This window comes from Aquarana catesbeiana, linkage group LG04, assembly GCF_042186555.1.
Source record: "Aquarana catesbeiana isolate 2022-GZ linkage group LG04, ASM4218655v1, whole genome shotgun sequence".
Taxonomy (NCBI): domain Eukaryota; kingdom Metazoa; phylum Chordata; class Amphibia; order Anura; family Ranidae; genus Aquarana; species Aquarana catesbeiana.
This window is the reverse complement of record NC_133327.1, coordinates 565,410,992-565,430,659: the sequence shown is the minus strand read 5'-3', so window position 1 is coordinate 565,430,659 and position 19,668 is coordinate 565,410,992. Positions and strand designations below refer to the sequence as shown.

The following is a 19,668-nucleotide window of genomic DNA, read 5'->3' as shown; positions in this document are numbered from 1 at the left end:
ATGGGGCCAATATGGTCTGTCTTCCCTTTTTTACTGTTTACATACTTAAAGAATTTCTTGGGATTTTTTTTTTTTGCTCTCCTCCGCTATGTGTCTTTCATGTTCTATCTTAGCCGTCCTTATTGCACCTTTACATTTCTTGTTGCATTCTTTATAAAGTCTGAATGCTGATGATGATCCCTCAACCTTGTATTTTTTGAAGGCCTTCTCCTTTGCTTTTATATGCATTTCTACACTGGATTTAAGCCATCCAGAACTTTTGTTCACTCTTTTAAATTTATTACCCAATGGGATGCATTGGCTAATGCCTTTATTTAATATGCTCTTAAAAGCAAACCCATCTCTCCTGTGTTTTCTTTATCTCAATTTTTGCCTTCTAGCAAGGTTTGTAAACCGCAGTTGAAGAAACAAAAGAAATCCCCTGCAAGGCAATGTCTATCTATGTCATTCAGAAAGGGCAGTGCAATTCGCGAGCCGCAAGGCTTCACTGCCGGTTTCCCTTACCCAAGATGGCGGCACCAGCAGCCAAAAGCCAATTCAAGAATCGGCTTGGGTGAGAACACCGTGGTATTCCTGGACAGGCAAGTGCCCTAATAGTAGAAGTTAGCAGCTACAGTATTTGTGGCTGCTGAATTTTCTTTTTTTTTAGGGGGGGGGGGGGGTGGAGCTCCACTTTAGCCTTGCATTACCTTGTGAAGGCCTTTGTGCACAGAGTTGCTCACTTAGCTCCTCTTAGATGCTTTCCAGTGATGTTGTGGGATCGTATAGTACTTTTGGCTCTTCAAAAGTTTACCTTTGAACCTATATGGATTATTCCCTTAGCTCAGCTCACTTGCAAAGTGTTTTTTCTTGTTGCCATCACTTCCGCAGTGCATCAGAGTTGGTGGCATTGTCTTGTAAGGAACATTTCCTGGCGTTGTTCACGGTTTGTCCTATGACGAAAGGCTTCCTTTCTACCAAAGATGGTCCCCTTTCATATTAACCAGGATGCCATCTTTCGGTCTGGCTCCTAAGCACCCTAGACATATCCCTGTTCACTGACTAGATGTGGTTGTGTTGTATGAGGACATCTATGGCTATGGCAGTCCTTAGACTTTCGGATTCTTTTTATTCTTCCTGAAGGCTCTCACAGGAGACATCCTGCTTCTCGTTCCCCTATCACTAGGTGGATTCATCAGGTCATTGTTCAAGCAACCATTCCTCTACATGATAAGGTCCCTCCCTTTTCTGTTAAGGCCCATTCCACTAGGTCAGTGGGAGTTTCTTGGGCCTTTTCAGAATTGAACTGTTTCACAGATTTGTTAGGCTGCCACATGGTCTGTTTCACGTTTGTTAGGTTTTACTACTTGGATGTTCAAGCCTCCGCTGATGCTGCCTTTGCTCGTAAGATGCCACAAAAACAGCTGTTTATTTAGAGTCTCATGGAAAAGAGCCAGGATGAAAGTGGTCAGAGAGGCTACTAAGAGGCCTATAGCAACTCTGAAGCAGTTGCAGGAATTTATGACAAAGAGTGGTCATTGTGTCCATGTGACAACCAGATCACAAATTCTCCACTCCATTCTCCACTCCAATGTGGCTTGTATGGGAGGGTTGCAAGAAAAAAGCCACTCAAGGGGTCACATGCAGTCACGACTGAGCTTTGCCAAAACGACCCTTAAAGATTCTGAGACCACATGTAAAAAGGTGTTATGGTCAGATGAGACTAAAATTAAATTTGGCCTCAACTCAAAAACAATATGTCTAGCAAAAATCCAATACAGCTCACCATCCAAATGACACCATTCCTACAGTAAAGCATGGAGGGGGTAATATCCTTTTATGTGGGGTGTTTCTCTGCAGCAGGGACTAGAGCACTTGTCAGGATAGAAGGAAAAATGGATGGGGCAAAATACCATCAAATTCTTTAAGGAAAATCTGCTGCCCTCTGCCAGAAAGTGGTCAATGGGAAGAAGAAGGTTTACCTTCCAACATGACAATGACCAAAAGCACACAGTAAAAATGACCACAGTGGTTGAAGGATAAAAAGGTGAATGTTCTCGCATGCCCTAGTCAGAGCCCAGACTTAATACTCATTGAAAATCTGTGGAATGACTTGAAGATTGCAGTCCACAAACGGTTACCATCAAATTTAACTGAGCTTGAGCAGTTCTGCAAAGAAGAGTGGGCATAGCCCAACAGGCTAAAGGCTGTAATTGAAACAAAAAGTGGTTCAGCAAAATACTAACAAGGGGGATAATTTTTACAACTTCTGTTTTTTCATTTTTTCTGGCATGTTGGTGTTATATCTTTGACGTTATAAGTTGTACTAGATAAAACAAAAAATGGTGTCAGTATTCATTTCAGGCTGCCAAGCAACAACATATTGATTATTTTAAAGGGGGTGATTCTTTTCTATACCCACTTTATGTGCATTATAAGAACAAGCAGTAATGCACAATCACTGTAAAGCGTGAAGTCTGAATATACAGTACATTGCATCTTTGAGTTCCTAAAACATGCATTGATAAGGACATTTACACCGATCTGATCTCTTCCATGCATGTACCTAAGACATATTGAAAGGTCTTTACATTTCCTTCAACATGACCAAGAGTAATGACTCCTACAGGAAATCATAACTAAAGAAAATTAAAAGTTCAACAATTAACTATATGGACAACAACATGCATATAATTACCTTGACCTGTTACTGGTACTGCAATTCCCTTCTCCAGCTCCTGAATTCCTTTCTTGTACCATTCTACAGCTTGATCCTTTTGATCTTAAAACAAAAAATATTAACATTACTAACCACTTAGTGACTGAGGGTAAAACAAACGTTAATGCCTGTACACAATTTTGCAATTTTGACCCATGTTAGTAGAACTACTATACTAATAGCAACTACTTTGTGTATCCTGATGGATTATACTTTTTTTTTTCAGGACAAAGTGGGCTTTCCTTTAGTGGTAAATGGTAACGGATATCTCCAGATTTTTTTCAAAGATAAAAACTGCCCCAAAATTAAAAAAAAAAAAAAAAGTCTTTAAATCTAGCTGTATATTACCATTTGTCTGCTCCTGGCAATCACAGTGATACCGCATATGTGTACAGTATGTTTGTTGTTTGTACTTGTAGTAGGGCCCAGAAACAAAAGGTTTTCATTTTGTTTTTTTGTTTTATTCTAAAACCCTCTGGACACCAACAGTAACTGACACTAATTTTTAAAAATTTTTTTTTTTTTCAATCCTACCCAAAATATACCTACCCTGACCTTTCACGGCAACACTGACCTAGATCAAACCTTGATCCAGCCATTTTTTCTTTATTTTGTATTTTTTTTAATTATTATTTTTATAAATGTTACATTTTTTAATTTACACACTTGAGTTTATTTATATCTTCATCTCTTGCAAGGAGAGAAAGATACAATGCATCTTTCTCTCCATTCAGAAGAGAAAGTAAAACACGGGGTGGGCTGCACAATGACTAATCACTGTTATAGCCTCAGATTGGTCAGGTGACCCGTAACCAGGAGTCTTGGGTCCCAATCATAAGTATGAGACCCGGGGCTCCCGGTGAGAGCCCAGTCTATGTGCTGGGAGCGCGCTTCCAGAACATAGACAGATACGCAGCTATGCGGCCTCACGGATAAAAGCCTACTTCAGTAAGGGCTGCATGTCTGTGTACAGTAGGCAGGAAGGGGTAAATTACTACACAGATTGACTCCTATTATTCCTATTCCCAGATACAGAATTGCTGGATTTGTTTTCCCTTTAGGATTGTCTTTACTTTCATTTGGCGATTATGCCAGTAACACTCTTCCTATCCAGGGTGTCCATATGCAGAAGTAGTGTGGTCGCCTTTGGTTGCTGGCTCCTGGATTTGACCTACAGAACACTTCTCCCTCTTAGGAGATGCGTTGATTTACTTCGTTTAGGGTTGTCTGACTCCTGGTACCCCCTGGTGACTGATGTAGGCCACAGTCGTGAAATTGTCCGATTTCACCCTGATCAGGTTCCTCTGCAGAAGGGGGTCCAGTGATGCAGATCCATTTTCATCACTCTGAGCTCCAGGATGTTGATAAAGAGCTAGGTATCTTTGAGTGACCATGTTCCCAGAACTATGAGAAAGTGGAACACTCCTCCCCAACCTAACCAGCCATTATCATTATCTTCTATCGCTGTGGGAGAAATTACAAACTTTAACTTTGTGATGATAAAGTAAATACAATTCTAAGCTACAATATTACTCCAGATCAGTGTTTTTCAGCCTCGTCAGTCAAGGAACCCTAAAGAATTGTTCACAATCTTGGGGCACACCAGTCCGAGGACTCAATCCCACCAGAGGTGCATCCGAGCGCACTATTTTTTTTTCTTTGTCTTTATAATGTGCTGTGTATGTGAAACATACAAATAAAAAAAAAAAAAAAAAAAAGGTGTTGGCATGCTATTTGCTGCACCAAAGCGATTGACACTGCAGTACTATGTGAATGCGATTGCATGTGCAAATTAGATAGATGCGTGGGAATGCCATTAAGTATTAATGGCACCTGTGTGTGTCTGCAAAAGGCAGCGCATTCTTGTGCAGTGTGGAAAAATGTGAGCCTTTGCCCTGCACCTGGTGTGAACAAGCCCTAAAATGTAGTTTGAGAGGCAGAGTTCAGTGGTCCGTGAAATACAAACTGCTAAATACCCTTTCTCTTCAGCAGTATATAGCAGTTTTATGACTTCTATCAGTGTCTGGTTAAAACTTGTAGGAGGAATTTTAATACTACTCTGGGTGTCCTATGAGGCTGCAGGACCCCTGACCCTCTAACTGGACAGTGCTGATTGCATGTGATCAGCACAGGGTCAATCTCCCAAGAACAAGTGCAGATTGTCCCAAATGCTCTGTTCGATCAGGAGATGGATTGGGGCCAGTGGAAGAAGGGGAGGATCAGAGAAGACAGGATCAAACAGCCTTTTTATACAATGCAGAGGATTAACCTCTTAGGTTCCACAGTGAGTATAACAAGCATGCCTTACAGCATATACAGACTAGTTTTACTGTTGTGGGTTTAGTAACACTTTAACACAGCCCCCATCTCTTCCCGGCTCTCTCCTCCTCTATGCAGTTATCTGTACTGTTGCTGCCAAAAACAGAAAGATGTGCTGGCTCCCTGACCTTTCTTTCACAACCGAAAACATCGGTTGGTAGTACACGGAAGGCTCGGTTCACACTACCGCGACTTGGGATCCGACTTGTAAGCCCTCAAGTCGCCCCAGAAAGAGATTCACATTACAGTGCATGGGAGCGTCTTAATAGACACTACTGAAGTCGCTCCGACTTCAGAGCGTACTCCCTGTACTACTTGGATCCGACTTTGATCCGACTTCAGCCTATTGACTATCATTGAAGTCGGATCGCCGTCTCGCATGATCCGACTTCGGCATGCGACTTGTGCTCAAATGATCTTGAGGGGAACTCCGCGCCAAATTTTAAATAAAAATCCGGCATGGGTTCCCCCTCCAGGGGCATACCAGGCCCTTGGGTCTGGTATGGACCTTGAGGAGAACCCCCTACGCCGAAAAAACGGCGTGGGGGGGTCCCCCCCAATCCATACCAGACCCTTATCCGAGCACGCAGCCCGGCCGGACAGGAATGGGGGTGGGGACGAGCGAGCGCCCCCCCCCTCCTGAACCGTACCAGGCCGCATGCCCTCAACATGGGGGGGTTGGTGCCTTGGGGGAGGGGGGCGCGCTGCGGCCCCCCCACCCCAAAGCACCTTGTCCCCATGTTGATGAGGACAAGGGCCTCTTCCCGACAACCCTGGCCGTTGGTTGTCGGGGTCTGCGGGCGGGGGGCTTATCGGAATCTGGGAGCCCCCTTTAATAAGGGGGCCCCCAGATCCCGGCCCCCCACCCTATGTGAATAGGTATGGGGTACATGGTACCCCTACCCATTCACCTAGGGAAAAAAGCGTCAATAAAAAACCCAGTACACAGGTATTTAAAATAATTTATTAGGCAGCTCCGGGATCTTCTTCCGACTCCGGGGGTCTCTCCGGCGTCTTCTCCCGGTGTCCGCATCTTCTGCCGGCTCCACCGCTATCTTCAGGCGCTCTTTTGCCAGCGGTGGTCCGGACCTCTGGATCATCTTCTTCCCTCTTCTCTTCCAGAGATGTTGACACGACGCTCTCCCCAGCCAGAATGGTTTCTGTGCGCTCTGCAAGGGACTTATATAGGCCGTGACCCCGCCCCCTTATGCCGTCACAGTCCCTGGGCATGCTGGGTCTGTGACGTTTTAGGAGGCGTGGTCACCGGGTGATGACCACGCCCCCTTATGACGGCACAGCCCCAGCATGCCCTGGGACAGTGACCTCATAAGGGGGCGGGGTCACCGCCTATATAAGTCCGTTGCGGAGCGTTCAGAGACCATTCCAGCTGGAGAGAGCGTCGTGTCAACATCTTTGGAAGAAAAGAAGAAGGCAGAAGTCCGGACCACCGCTAGCAATTGAGCTGCAGAAGATAGCGGAGGAGCCGGCAGAAGATGCGGACACCGGGAGGAGACGGCGGAGAGACCCCCGAAGTCGGAAGAGGACCCCCGAAGTCGGAAGAAGATCCCGGAGCTGCCTAATAAATTATTTTAAAAAACCTGTGTACTGTTTGTTTTATTGACGCTTTTTTCCCCTAGGTGAATGGGTAGGGGTACCATGTACCCCATACTCATTCACATAGGGTGGGGGGCCGGGATCTGGGGGCCCCCTTATTAAAGGGGGCTCCCAGATTCCGATAAGCCCCCCGCCCGCAGACCCCGACAACCAACGGCCAGGGTTGTCGGGAAGAGGCCCTTGTCCTCATCAACATGGGGACAAGGTGCTTTGGGGTGGGGGGGCCGCAGCGCGCCCCCCTCCCCCAAGGCACCAACCCCCCCCATGTTGAGGGCATGCGGCCTGGTACGGTTCAGGAGGGGGGGGGGGCGCTCGCTCGTCCCCACCCCCATTCCTGTCCGGCCGGGCTGCGTGCTCGGATAAGGGTCTGGTATGGATTGGGGGGACCCCCCACGCCGTCCTTTCGGCGTAGGGGGGTTCCCCTCAAGATCCATACCGGACCCAAGGGCCTGGTATGCCCCTGGGGGGGGAATCCATGCCGGATTTTTATTTAAAATTTGGCGCGGAGTTCCCCCTAAAGATTCATACCAAACACAGTGGCGGGGATCCAAGTCGGATCCCCGTTCATTGAAAGTCGGATCCACAAGTCGTGTTGAAGTCGGGTTGAAGTCACGTTGTAAAGTCGCGTTGAAGTCGTGTTGCCCCTGTGTGAATCGAGCCGAAGGGCGGTCAGCACAGCTTTCCATTTTGCCGGTAACAGTACAGAGAACCGCGTAGAGCAGGAGGGATCCAGTGGTAGGTGCGGGCTGTGCTCTCCCCTCCTTTCTGTGTGTACAGGACTTAGAGAAAGCACTCAAATTAGACTGTACAGGCAAATTTTTGTATTTTTGCCACGGCACCCCTCAAGGCTCCCTGCGTACCCCTGGGTGCCACAGCCCACCAGTTGGCAGACCCTGCTCCAGAGTATTTAGTAACTTACAACAAATATTTGTAAAATAAAAAGTTAGACATGTTACTTATCAGAATAAACATAAGCATTGCTATGTGCCCAATAATTTACCTCTATTCCCTTCCAATCAATACTCCAAAAAATACAATTCAATACTGATAATAACATGTGAGAAAACCATTAAATGAAAAATAGCAAGGTGAAAATACAAACACATACTACTACATTCATAAATTCATGTGCCACAACCAGTACTGGGATTGTGCAAAAAATCATTTCTAAATGTGTATACTTGGTGTGAATGAAATTACATTAAATTGCAACAAATTTAAAAAAATAAAAAAAATGGAGAAATAAATAAATAATAAATAAAATAAAGTCCACTATAATGTATTGTCAGTTTTTATGACCATCCACTGTGCTGTGTGAAAAAAGGAATCCTACGGACTTGAATCGTGCTCTTCTCCAAATAAAATCAAGTGCTTCACCATGTGCAACAATCTAAATGTACACACCAGAGCCCCAAGATTACTAGGACCAATCACGTCTTTTATCAATAGAAGATGTAATATTCGTAGTCTCTTCAACAATGATCAAACATCTCCAATGGTGGCGTTCTCCCATCAGGCAATCGGCCCCATTTATCAGGAAATGGACAGATAACAAGGTGATCGTGCAACACAGTTTAATGAAAAAACCTTAAAAACAAGCGACATAAAATCTGCTTACACCAAAATGTGCCCCGACCGGCGCCAGCTCAATCAGCCTTCACAATGCCACTGGCAATCAGAAACTTGCTCCAGAGAAACGTTCACCCCGCCGTTACCTTGTGGTACCCGGCGTGCGATCCACCAAAAAACTGGATGTGATGTAAATGGTCATCCACTAGTTTTAACAGCTGCCTATATTTACCAAGTTAGTCAACTTTGTTCAAATAATAGAAATTCTATTATTTCCTGATAATCCCTCTATATGCGAAATGCATAGAGGTCGGGTTGCTGCCTGTTGCCATGGATAACTATTTACATCACATCCGGTTTTCAGTGGAACGCACGCCGTGAATCAGTGAATCAGCACAAGCTATATGCCTGGATGGGACTGATAAGCAAACATCACGCCAGAAGAGCAAATGGCCATCTACAGGCCTACTCTACAAAAATGACACAGCTGTGCTTCTACATATCTGTCACACTGCACACTGCAATGTGCACCTGTCTAATCAGCACATAGTGGGAAATTTCCCAATAATATTTTGGCATACTTTCATACTTTTTTTAATTAGCTACTTGTTTTTTTTGTTTTGTTTATTTCTTTTTAATTACAACCCCTGCAATGTAGACCCCTTTCATACTGAGGCGCTTTTCAGGGGCTTTTGCGCTAAAAATAGCACCTGAAAACGGCTTCCCATTCATTTCAATGGATGCTTTCCCACTGGGGCGGTGCAAAAAGTCCTGCAAGCAGCATCTTTGGGGTATGTTTGGAGCGCTTTAAAAAGCGCCTCAAAAACGCCAGTCCATTGAAATGAATGGGAAGCGCTTCAAAAGTGCCCACAAAATGGCTTTTTCTTTTATTTATTTATTTATTTTTTTAAAGGTCACGTTGTAACTTTTTGCACTAGGTATAGGTATATGTAGAGCTGCACGATTCTGGCCAAAATAAGAATCACAATTTTTTCTGCTTAGCATAAAAAGATCACGATTCTCGCAATGTAAAATCTTTCACATTATACAAAAAAAGGGCTAACTTTACTGGTTAGTTGTTTTTTTTTTTTTAATTCATTAAAGTAATTTTTTCCAAAAAATTGCATTTGAAAGACGGCTGCGCAAATACAGTGACATAAAATATTGCAACAACCACCATTTTATTCTCTAGGGTGTCTAATAAAAAAATATATATATATATATATATATATATATATATATATATATATATATATATATATATATATATATATATATATATATATATATATATATATATATATATATATATATATATATATATATATATATATATATATATATATATATATATATATATATATATAATATTTGGGGGTTATAAGTAATTTTCTAGCAAAAAAAAAAAAAAATATTTTAAACTTGAAATCAACAAATGTCAGAAAAAGGTTTAGTGTTTAAACTTTTCCCCTGAGTGCCGGTTCACACAGGGGCGACTTGTCAGGCGACCTAGTCGCCTGACAAGTCGCCTCCCGTTCTGTGCTACGGAACCGTTCTAATAGGAGCGACGCAAGTCGCTCCGACTTAGAAAAAGGTTCCTGTACTACTTTGGGGGCGACTTGCATAGACTTCTATGCAGAAGTCGTTTTGCAAGTCGCCTCGGAAGTAGTTTGCAGGTCGCCTCGCTGAGGCGACCTGCAAGTCGTGCCGCCCCTGTGTGAACCGGGGCTTACACACAAAGTCTGTTCCATTGACAAATTGTTACAATGTTTTATACTTAAGTTCAACTGATAAAGAATATTCTGATTCTTGGCAGACTGCCCAGTTTTTTCCTCCCTCCCTTTAGACAGCTGTGGCTTCAGAAGAGCAGAAAGAATTCTTTGCATAGAAAGAATCGTGAAACACTTTAGTCAAGATCGCGATAACAATTCTTGATGATTAATCGTGCAGCTCTAGGTATATGCAAAAAAAAAAAAACTAACAAAAAATGGGTTCATTTATGTTCACTGAACGATTTATCAGTCACTATAAGATGGCACTATCGGCAGGAGGGAGGAACCAGGAGTGCCAGCTTGGGACCCAAGAAGAGGAGGATGTGGGCTGCTCTGTGCAAAACCACTGCACAGAGCAGGTAAGTATAACATGTTTGTTATTTTTAAAGAAAAAAAAAGGCTTTAATATTCCTTTTGATAGTTTGTCTCAACCCTCCAACTGCTACTTTGTCAGGACAGTTTGGTCTGTTAGAGTGCTCCCTGGCTTGCAAAGGTCCGTCTGTGATGATGGAGGGTTGTAGGACTTGACCACATACAACGGAGGATTCTACCGTAAAGCGGTAGTAAAGTTATATTTACAAAAACCGCTGACAGACCATAGACGTCTCTTCTGTCATAAACATCCCCTCGTCTGTAGGCTGTAATGTGATTGAGCCATGCATGTGCAGCTCAGACCACATTTATGACTCTATGTGACGTGGCGATGTGACTCCCATAAGCATGCGCGGGAGTGACTTCACCGAGGCCCAGCCATTCAAGCAGCCGTAGATCAGGAACCCAGTAGAAAAAACAGGCGAAAATGGAAGCACCAGAGACAAGGGGGAGCCTTGAAGGCGCAGAACTGGAGGGCTCCATTTGCAGGTAAGTCTGTCATAATGTGCTAGTATGCAGTGCACACTTGTATATTAGGACTTATACCTGCAAAGGGGCCCCATTAGTTCCTACCATGCATCATTCACATGCAATCCCATTGCTGACTGATTGGCTCATTTGTCAAAAGCGTTGAGCTGCCATTGAGAATGAATGGCACTCTTATTGTCAATGGCACCCCAACGCACTGTACAGTTAAAGAGACAACATGTGACAATGCACATAACATGCGTTGTGCTGCACTGTGTTACTAAAAAAGGGGTTGTATGCATTTTCTGTTGTATGCATTTTCATTTGGGGTGTGGCCCATTTATAACAATCAAGCTTCCTTAAAGTGGTATTTAACTCTTCTTTTAAACGTCAATTCACAGTAATAGGGCGTACACACGGTCGGACTTTGTTCGGACATTCCGACAACAAAATCCTAGGATTTTTTCCAACGGATGTTGGCTCAAACTTGTTTTGTCTACACACGGTCGCACAAAGTTGTCGGAAAATCCGATCGTTCTAAACGCGGTGACGTAAAACACGTACGTCGGGACTATAAACGGGGCAGTGGCCAATAGCTTTCATCTCTTTATTTATTCTGAGCATGCGTGGCACTTTGTCCGTCTGATTTGTGTACACACGATCAGAATTTCCAACAACGGATTTTGTTGTCAGAAAATTTTATCTCCTGCTCTCCAACTTTGTGGGTCGGAAAATCCGATGGAAAATGTCCGATGGAGCCCACACACAGTCGGAATTTCCGACAACACACTCCGATCGGACATTTTCCATCGGCAAATCCGACCGTGTGTACGGGGCATAAAGCTTAGAAGAAGGTAGGTAGGTAGGTACCTTGAAAAGCACCTAAATCTGAGCCATTTAGTAAATATTGTCAATGGCTCAGACCAATGACATCAGTGGCACATGCGCAGTACAAGAATAAGGAAAGGGATGGTCGGCACTCAGGATGACATCCAAAAAGACAAATACGTCAGTCCAACTGTTAATTTGGAAGCTCTGTGTACACCTGACCAGGCATGGCATGGTCAGCCCAATTGTTCATCTGGAGGCCCTATGTGCACCTGGTCAACAGGCAGAAGGCCTGCTGGTGAAAGCCCCGCACATATTTCCACCTGATCAGGCATGGCACGGTCAGCCCAATTGTTCATTTGGAGGCCCTGTCTACACCTGGTCAGGCATGGCACGGTCAGCAGGGCTGCTGGTGAAAGCCCTGCACCTGTCTATACCTGGTCAGTAAGGACGAGCTCAGGCGTGTTCGCAACCCACACGTGCAGAGCCTGCCAGGAAGTCGGCACTGCACAGCGCTAATCACAAGTAGTGACATTTTCCCGATCCGCAACTGTAGAGATCAAGAAATGTCTCACTGCCTGTGATTAGCGCTGTGCAGTGCCGACTTACTGGCAGGCTCTGCACATGCGGGTTGCGAACACGCCTGAGCTCATCCTTACTGGTCAGGCATGGCACGATCAGCCCAATTGTTCATCTGAGGGCCCTATGTACACCTGGTCAGGCATGACATAGCCCAATTGTTCATTTGGAGACTATGTGCACCTGTTCAGGCATAGTACAGTGTAATGGAAATGTGTACGTTCTGTATATAATTGTATTGCATTTTGTATGTATTGCACACTGCCCTCACAGCACTAATAATGTTTTCAGTAAATGTTTACATTCTTTCGAGTCCTGATTAGAATTAGCCTGCCTATGTAACGCCCTTTGTTACCATAAACGTACAATTGTAATATTAATGTGATACCTACGTAATCATGTGCATAAAAACCTTCAATTGCATCATAATAAAGCAGAACAGTTATTTGGAAAGATGCCGAGCGTATCTTTTGTGTCTGTTCCCTACTGCAGTAGTTATTATTAATTTGGAACCACTAATCAATATGAGGATAGGAGTTGCCTATCATCAATTTAACCAAGTCAGCATGGCGAGCCAGCCAGGAGGGGATTCCAGGTGACCCTGAGTATCCGAAACGAGGAGCTTGAGACGATCCGGGAATTTCTGATAATCAGCCGGCTGAGGTAAGCCTTTTGCTTACATTTGAGTTATCAGACTTCCTTGATCGGTAAGGCATTTTCGGGACAAAGGGTACCTATTTTACTCCCCTTAATCGAACTGTATTGATTGGTGGTTATATGTTATGTTGTCACTGTCTATTGTCCATCGGAGTGTTATAGATAAGAAAGGGTAGAATAGTGCTGTTCACAGGTATATGTAGTAAATCTGCTAGATAAAGTAGTTTAGAGGCAAGAGGGTATAGGCACATGTAGAGAAGACTGGCCAGTCATTATGGGCATTGAATTAAGTAAGGGAATGAAGGGTAAGAGACCCTCAAAAATGCCCAGTGCAAGAGGAGTGCTATATATGAACCGAAGGAGCGGTTCCGCCTATACTGAGCCCCTAGATTAATGGTTAAAGTGGACATGGATCCACAATGGGTAACTGGGTTACCAAGGTCCACAGGGACTAAGAATCATGCAGAGTAAATAGCTAAAGAAACAGCCATCTATGTGAGCAGGATGGATCAAGGTTGACATTAACACTAGACAGAAAGGGACATTTTCATGTTAAGTTGTGGGATGAATTTGGGGTCAGGCACTACAACTAGTAAAAGCCAGAAACAGAGAAATGAGAGGTAAAACAGAATACTTTATATGTTGTCAGAGAGGGAAGATGGGATGAGTACTCTGGCTCCCCGTCTGATCATAGAAGCTAGAAATAAAAGATATCTGAACAAAATAAGGAAAGCAGAATTTAGGCAGGGAAATATTAAAGAGTTAAAAGAAAGTGAGAGAATGATATGCGTGTGTTGTGTACAAATGGGAAAAAGTAAGCGATTTTAGAGAGATATTGGTGTATGTGTGTGCGAATGCTGGGACCTTTAGTTCTATTGCTTGTGTGTTTCATGTACGCAGATGTGACCCCCTCCTTTGCGCTCTCATGAAAGAATGTGGCTAAGATGAGAGGTCAGTGATAAGCTGGAAGGACACCATGCCAATTCCAGTTTTTTAGACAAAACATTTATAACAAAATGTGCCGGGTTAACGAATCTAATGGTAAACAATGTGATCACAATTTTTTTGAATCTGTTTTCCAAACATGGTAAAATGAAGGTTACATTTAACCGTGTATTATACAAATTGAAAATCTTTTGAGAGTGGAAACAGTGCATTAAAAAAAGGGAAATTAAGTAATGAGTATTCTTTTCTAATATGAGTTTAACAATTTTATTAATAATATAGATATATTGAAACTGGTTTAGACAACCTTTGGTTGGAAATGAAATCCAGGTTATTGGGGAAATTTGTAAAAATTGGATTAGTTTAGATTAAGATAACAATTTTTGTAAATTTACGTTTATACAATAAGCCCTTATTGAGAGAAAAAAACGATTAAGATGAGGTTGTTATTTGGAATACAGCTGCCATAATATTAAACAAAGCCAAGATGGATGGAATACATAAGAAGTTTTTCTACAAAAATGAAATTTCAAGGTTCTTGATAATAACTTGATGTGCGGTCAATGATGTGAGAGTTATAATAAATAAAATTTAAATATAACAGACCCATCACATCAAGTCCACACACCCTGTTAGGATAGATGCCACCTGCAGCCAGTTGTTTTATAGTTTTTGATGCTTTCTGGTCCATCATACAGATTGTTGATCCTTTTGTTTTTATTTATTTTTATTTTTGAAATCCAAAGCAGAATGTGTGGATTGTGAAATGATGTGTCCCTTTTTCTTGTAAGTAGAGTGGTATAAGCAGAAGAATATTTTGGATTTATGGACATCTCTCGATGACCGCAGGGTATTGTTATCATTTATTATAATATTGCCAGGAAAAAGTTGTCTTTTGAAACATGAAACTGGAGTTCTTACACAAACAGCATGATAGAAAACAAGCCATTGTAATATATTTATGGAAGCTGGACCCAGTAATGAAGGGTTCATCCCGATATATCAGAGCTGTAGCTTTATGCAAAGGTGCTATTAGACAAACTTAGATATTGTTTTGGTCAAACATTTCATTTTTAATGGTCCGACATTCTGTGCTGCAAATATACAGCTAACTAAATGTTTGTCTAATGAAAGGTTTAAAATATGAGCTTGTTTATGTACAAATCTAACAATGAAAAATGCATACATTTTAATCCAGCCACCTTATTGCCTCTATTGGAGGAGGCTGGAGACAAAGGAAGACACATGTGTTAAATTGATGGTGTAGGAATCAGCTGCTGTGAGCCCCGTGCAGGACACACTCCCTGAAGACCCAGATATTACATTTTTTGTAGATTTGAGTATGCAGTTTATCACCCAGAAGGATACTCTGTATTTCAAAGTCATTGGATCCTTTTTCCCCAGCTCAAGAAGCAGAGCTCCATGTTTTAGCAAAGCCTGTGAGCTATAAAAGAGTGTATATTTATATAGATAGTCGAGATATCGAGAGCTTTTGGTTCCATTTGAAGGGCCAGAACTTTGTTTTAACTTCAGCAGGTAAACCAATAAAGCATGCCAAGTTAATTTGATCAGCTGTTTTCAGCCTTCCAGGTTCTTGCTGAGGTAGCCATATTAACTTTAAAGGGGTTGTAAAGGTAATTTTTTTTTTTTTAAAAATAACAAACATGTTATACTTACCTTCATTGTGCAGCTCGTTCTGCACAGAGTGGCCCCGAACCTGGTCTTCTGGGGTCCCTCGGCGGCTGTTTCAGCTCCTCCCCGCAAGCATTTACCACCTTAATGCGAGCTCCCTCGCATGGTGGTGAGTGCTTGCGGGCGCGCTCCCGTGATACAGCCGGCGGCTATAGCCGCTCGCTGTATCACTCGGCCCCGCCCCCCGGCGCGCCGCGTCATCGGATGTGATTGACAGCAGCGCGAGCCAATGGCTGCGCTGCTTTCAATCCATCCACTGCAGCCAATCAGCGACCAGGCTGAGCTGCAATGAAGATGACGAGGACGAGCAGCGAAGATTCGAGGCGTCAGGTAAGTAAAACGGGGGGCCTGGGGGCGGCGGTACTGTCAAAAGTTTTTTCACCTTAATGCATAGAATGCATTAAGGTGAAAAAATTTTTACCTTTACAACCCCTTTAAAACTCACACATGGAAGCAGACCAGGCGACTAAGGATGCTGAATTACAGCCCCGGACACTTGATGGGTCTGTGCAACTCACAGATTCCACTCTAGTTCTGGCCCAGTATAGCTGGGATTAATAATTCAACTTTAAGGACCCCAGAACGAGAAGAACAAGTGGTCCACAGGGGGCAACTTCTTATGAAACAAGACTTTGGAAAAAGGTGATCATTTATGTCTGCCAACCACTCTTTTCCCTCCAGCTTTACACATGGACCGTGTCATCAGTCACAAGCAGTTATGGCTGCCTTAGTAAATGAGCATGGGATAGAGCCAGGGTTCTCCACAGTTGTTTTTATAACATACCACTTCTTGTTTTACCTGTTACCAAAGGTGTTACCAAAAGCTGAACATCCCTTCCAGAGATTACAAAAAGATATATCCAGATGCCCAAGTCAGGATCTTACAAGTATGCATTTTGTCTGTATGGACATGTTTTCTGGATGTCCAGTGGCAAATGCTACTGCAAAGGCCACAGTAAAAAGTGTTATCAGAAGTAGTTTGTAAGTACAGAGTGCAGAAAGTACAGAGAGTAACAGAGGAAATCATTTTTATAGGAGAGTCCTTACTAGAAGTTTTGAGGTTTTATTTTTACACCCCTTACTGTCTACAATGTAGAGGACAAAGTAGAGTAAGAAACTAGAAAACTTTTGCCTGAATGTTTTCTTATATTTTATGAAGCCCCTAAAGGGGATGTTGGACTCTCTCCCTATGGGATTTGTTTGGGAGTGTGTTACTCACTTGCTTATATTTTGTCTCAGCAGCTGAAGTCCTCCATTTGGATCTCACAGAGAACGTTGCTGATCTTTTAAGGTTTTTTGACAAACTAATTTATGTGTTTTCTCCCCAATTCCAGATCCTAAAAGTTTGGAAGGATCTAAAACTAAAGCCAGGTGACTTGTGGATTGTTAAAACACATTTATATATAAGGAAATGTTTGGAGACTCAATACAGCATCTATTTCATGTACAGTTTTTGCAAAACTTGAAGGAAAAGTCACCTGGATCCACACCAGACACTGCAAAAATGACTAAATTAAAGAAATCTCTGTGTTTGATTTGTTTCCCTCTTGTGATCACAGTCTAGGGGACTTTTTGATTCAATTACTTTAATTGTAAGGGATATACATATTTGAAAAGTAGTTTAGCCATGTTGAAGTCATATTTTGTATTTTGTATGTCTTCCATTCTATGTAGAACTGTCTGTGTTTACATATGCTGATAAGTCAGCATGCCAACAATTCAGCTAGAAGGCCATTCTGGCCACAGGAGTGTACAGCCAGTACTCTGTAAATATGTCTTATCAATCATTTGTTTTTCACAATGAAAAGTCATTTGGTAATGAAAAAAGTTGCTCAGCTATTATTTTCTCCACAATGGAGTTTTTTTGCCTCTTTGGCCAGGACTACCTCCACCTAAGTGTGTGGAGGTTCCAGGTTAAAGGTGATAGCAGGTATGGTTAGTGATCAAAAGAGGGGAGACTGTAATGGAAATTTGTAAGTTCTGTATATAATTGTATTGTATTTTGTATGTATTGCACTCTGCCCTCACTGTGCACACAGCACTAATAATGTTTTCAGTAAATGTTTACATTCTTTGAGTCCTGATTAGAATTAGCCTGCCTATGTAACGCCCTTTGTTACCATAAACGTACAATTGTAATATTAATGTGATACCTACGTAATCATGTGCATAAAAACCTTCAATTGCGTCATAATAAAGCAGAACAGTTATTTGGAAAGATGCCGAGTGTATCTTTTGTGTCTGTTCCCTACTGCAGTAGTTATTATTAATTTGGAACCACTAATCAATATGAGGATAGGAGTTGCCTATCATCAATTTAACCAAGTCAACAGTCAGCCCAATTGGTCATTTGGAAGCCCTGTACACCTGATCAGGCATGGCAGGGTCAGCTCAATTGTTCATCTGGAGGCCCTATGTGCACCTGGTCAGGCATGGCACGGTCAGCAGGCAGAATGCCTACTGGTCAAAGCTCCACACCTGTCTCCACCTGATCAGGCACGGCAGGGTCAGCCCAATTGTTCATTTGGAGGCCCGTACACCTGATCAGGCATGGCGTGGTCAGCCCATTGACCATTTGAAGGCCCTGCCTACACCTGATCAGGCACAGCGTGGTCAGCCCAACTGTCCATTTGGAGGCCCTGCCTACACCTGATCAGGCACCGTGTGGTCAGCCCAACTGTTCATTTGAAGGCCCTGTACACCTGATCAGGCATGGCGTGGTCAGCCCATTGACCATTTGAAGGCCCTGCCTACACCTGATCAGGCACAGCGTGGTCAGCCCAAATGTTAATTTGAAGGCCTCGTACACCTGATCAGGCATGGCGTGGTCAGCCCATTGACCATTTGAAGGCCCTGCCTACACCCATCAGGCACAGCGTGGTCAGCCCAAATGTTAATTTGAAGGCCTCGTACACCTGATCAGGCATGGCGTGGTCAGCCCAATTGTCCATTTGGGGGCCCTGCCTACACCTGATCAGGCACGGCGTGGTCAGCCCAATTGTTCATTTGAAGGCCCCGTACACCTGATCAGGCACAGCGTGGTCAGCCCAATTGTTCATTTGAAGGCCCCGTACACCAGATCAGGCACAGCGTGGTCAGCCCAATTGTTCATTTGAAGGCCCCGTACACCAGATCAGGCACGGCGTGGTCAGCCCAATTGTTCATTTGAAGGCCCCGTACACCAGATCAGGCACGGCGTGGTCAGCCCAATTGTTCATTTGAAGGCCCCATACACCTGATCAGGCATAGCACGGTCAGCCCAATTGTTTTTGTACACACACATGACGTGGGGCTCATCCATTGTCTCAGTAATGTACACACAGACAGCGGACTGCTCACCTTTCTCCTGCTCGTCGATGCGCAGCGCCATAGAGATGTAGTGGAAGGCCTGCTGGTGGAAGGCCCGCACCACCTCAGGCTCATTGCCCGGCTTGTCCTGAGCAGAGGCCGTCCTGACAGAGGGGGCGCCCTGATCACCGAGGGACAAGGCGTTCTTCTTGTCCGCCATGACTCTGCGGGAGAGCCGCTCGCAGCACCAAGCGAACAGCAAGCCGAGCTGGAAGGCGATGAATCGAAGCAGAGAGAAGACGGCGAGAAGGGGGTACGAGAACACGTATACGTTCCGCTTATGCAGCGAAGTCTCCGAGCACGCTGGAGGACCGGGACCGGAATCTGCCGTTGGGGTCGCCGGCTTCTTCTTTTTCCCTTTTCCGCCCGGAGAATTCATTCACAGAACCCACAGCCGCCGCCATAACACCGGGCACGGTGCCCGACTACCCCGCCCACTGCATCTGACAGCGCTCAGGCCCCGCCTACTCCGCCACAGCTTGACAGATACTCCCGCCCACACCGCGAGACTTCCAGTGTTTTCACGTCACGTGGAATGGTCCTCAAGTCAGAATTGGACACGCCCTCTGTGCGCGCAATGTTATTGTCTGCAGCCAAACCCGTACCAGGCCCGGAGGATGCACAATGGTCGCAGAGCAGTCATTCCTCCGCCCATTAAAGGAAAAGTACAGCTAAAGCTTTTCTAGTCCCACTTCTAGGGTGCACTTAGTTCTGCACTCCTGTGACCTGTATTAAGCCAACAGTGGGCTAAAGTCTGTTGTCAGCTCATGTCACTCAGCAGGTCCACACTCTGGAGAGATCCCGACT

The 19,668-nt window shown here is 43.9% G+C and overlaps 1 protein-coding gene across 1 annotated transcript in view; it reads right to left on the bottom strand.

Moving 5' to 3' along the window:
* SPAST (spastin) overlaps window positions 1-19,358 on the bottom strand; it is a 73,915-nt gene extending 54,557 nt beyond the window's left edge. Inside the window, exons 1-2 of the mRNA XM_073628027.1 lie at window positions 18,853-19,358; window positions 2,678-2,761 (exon numbers count right to left, since the gene is read on the bottom strand). Of these exons, the coding sequence (XP_073484128.1) occupies window positions 2,678-2,761; window positions 18,853-19,240 (472 nt within the window). The 5' untranslated portion in view covers window positions 19,241-19,358. The remainder of the gene's footprint in view (window positions 1-2,677; window positions 2,762-18,852) is intronic.
* Window positions 19,359-19,668: the final 310 nt, after the last annotated feature.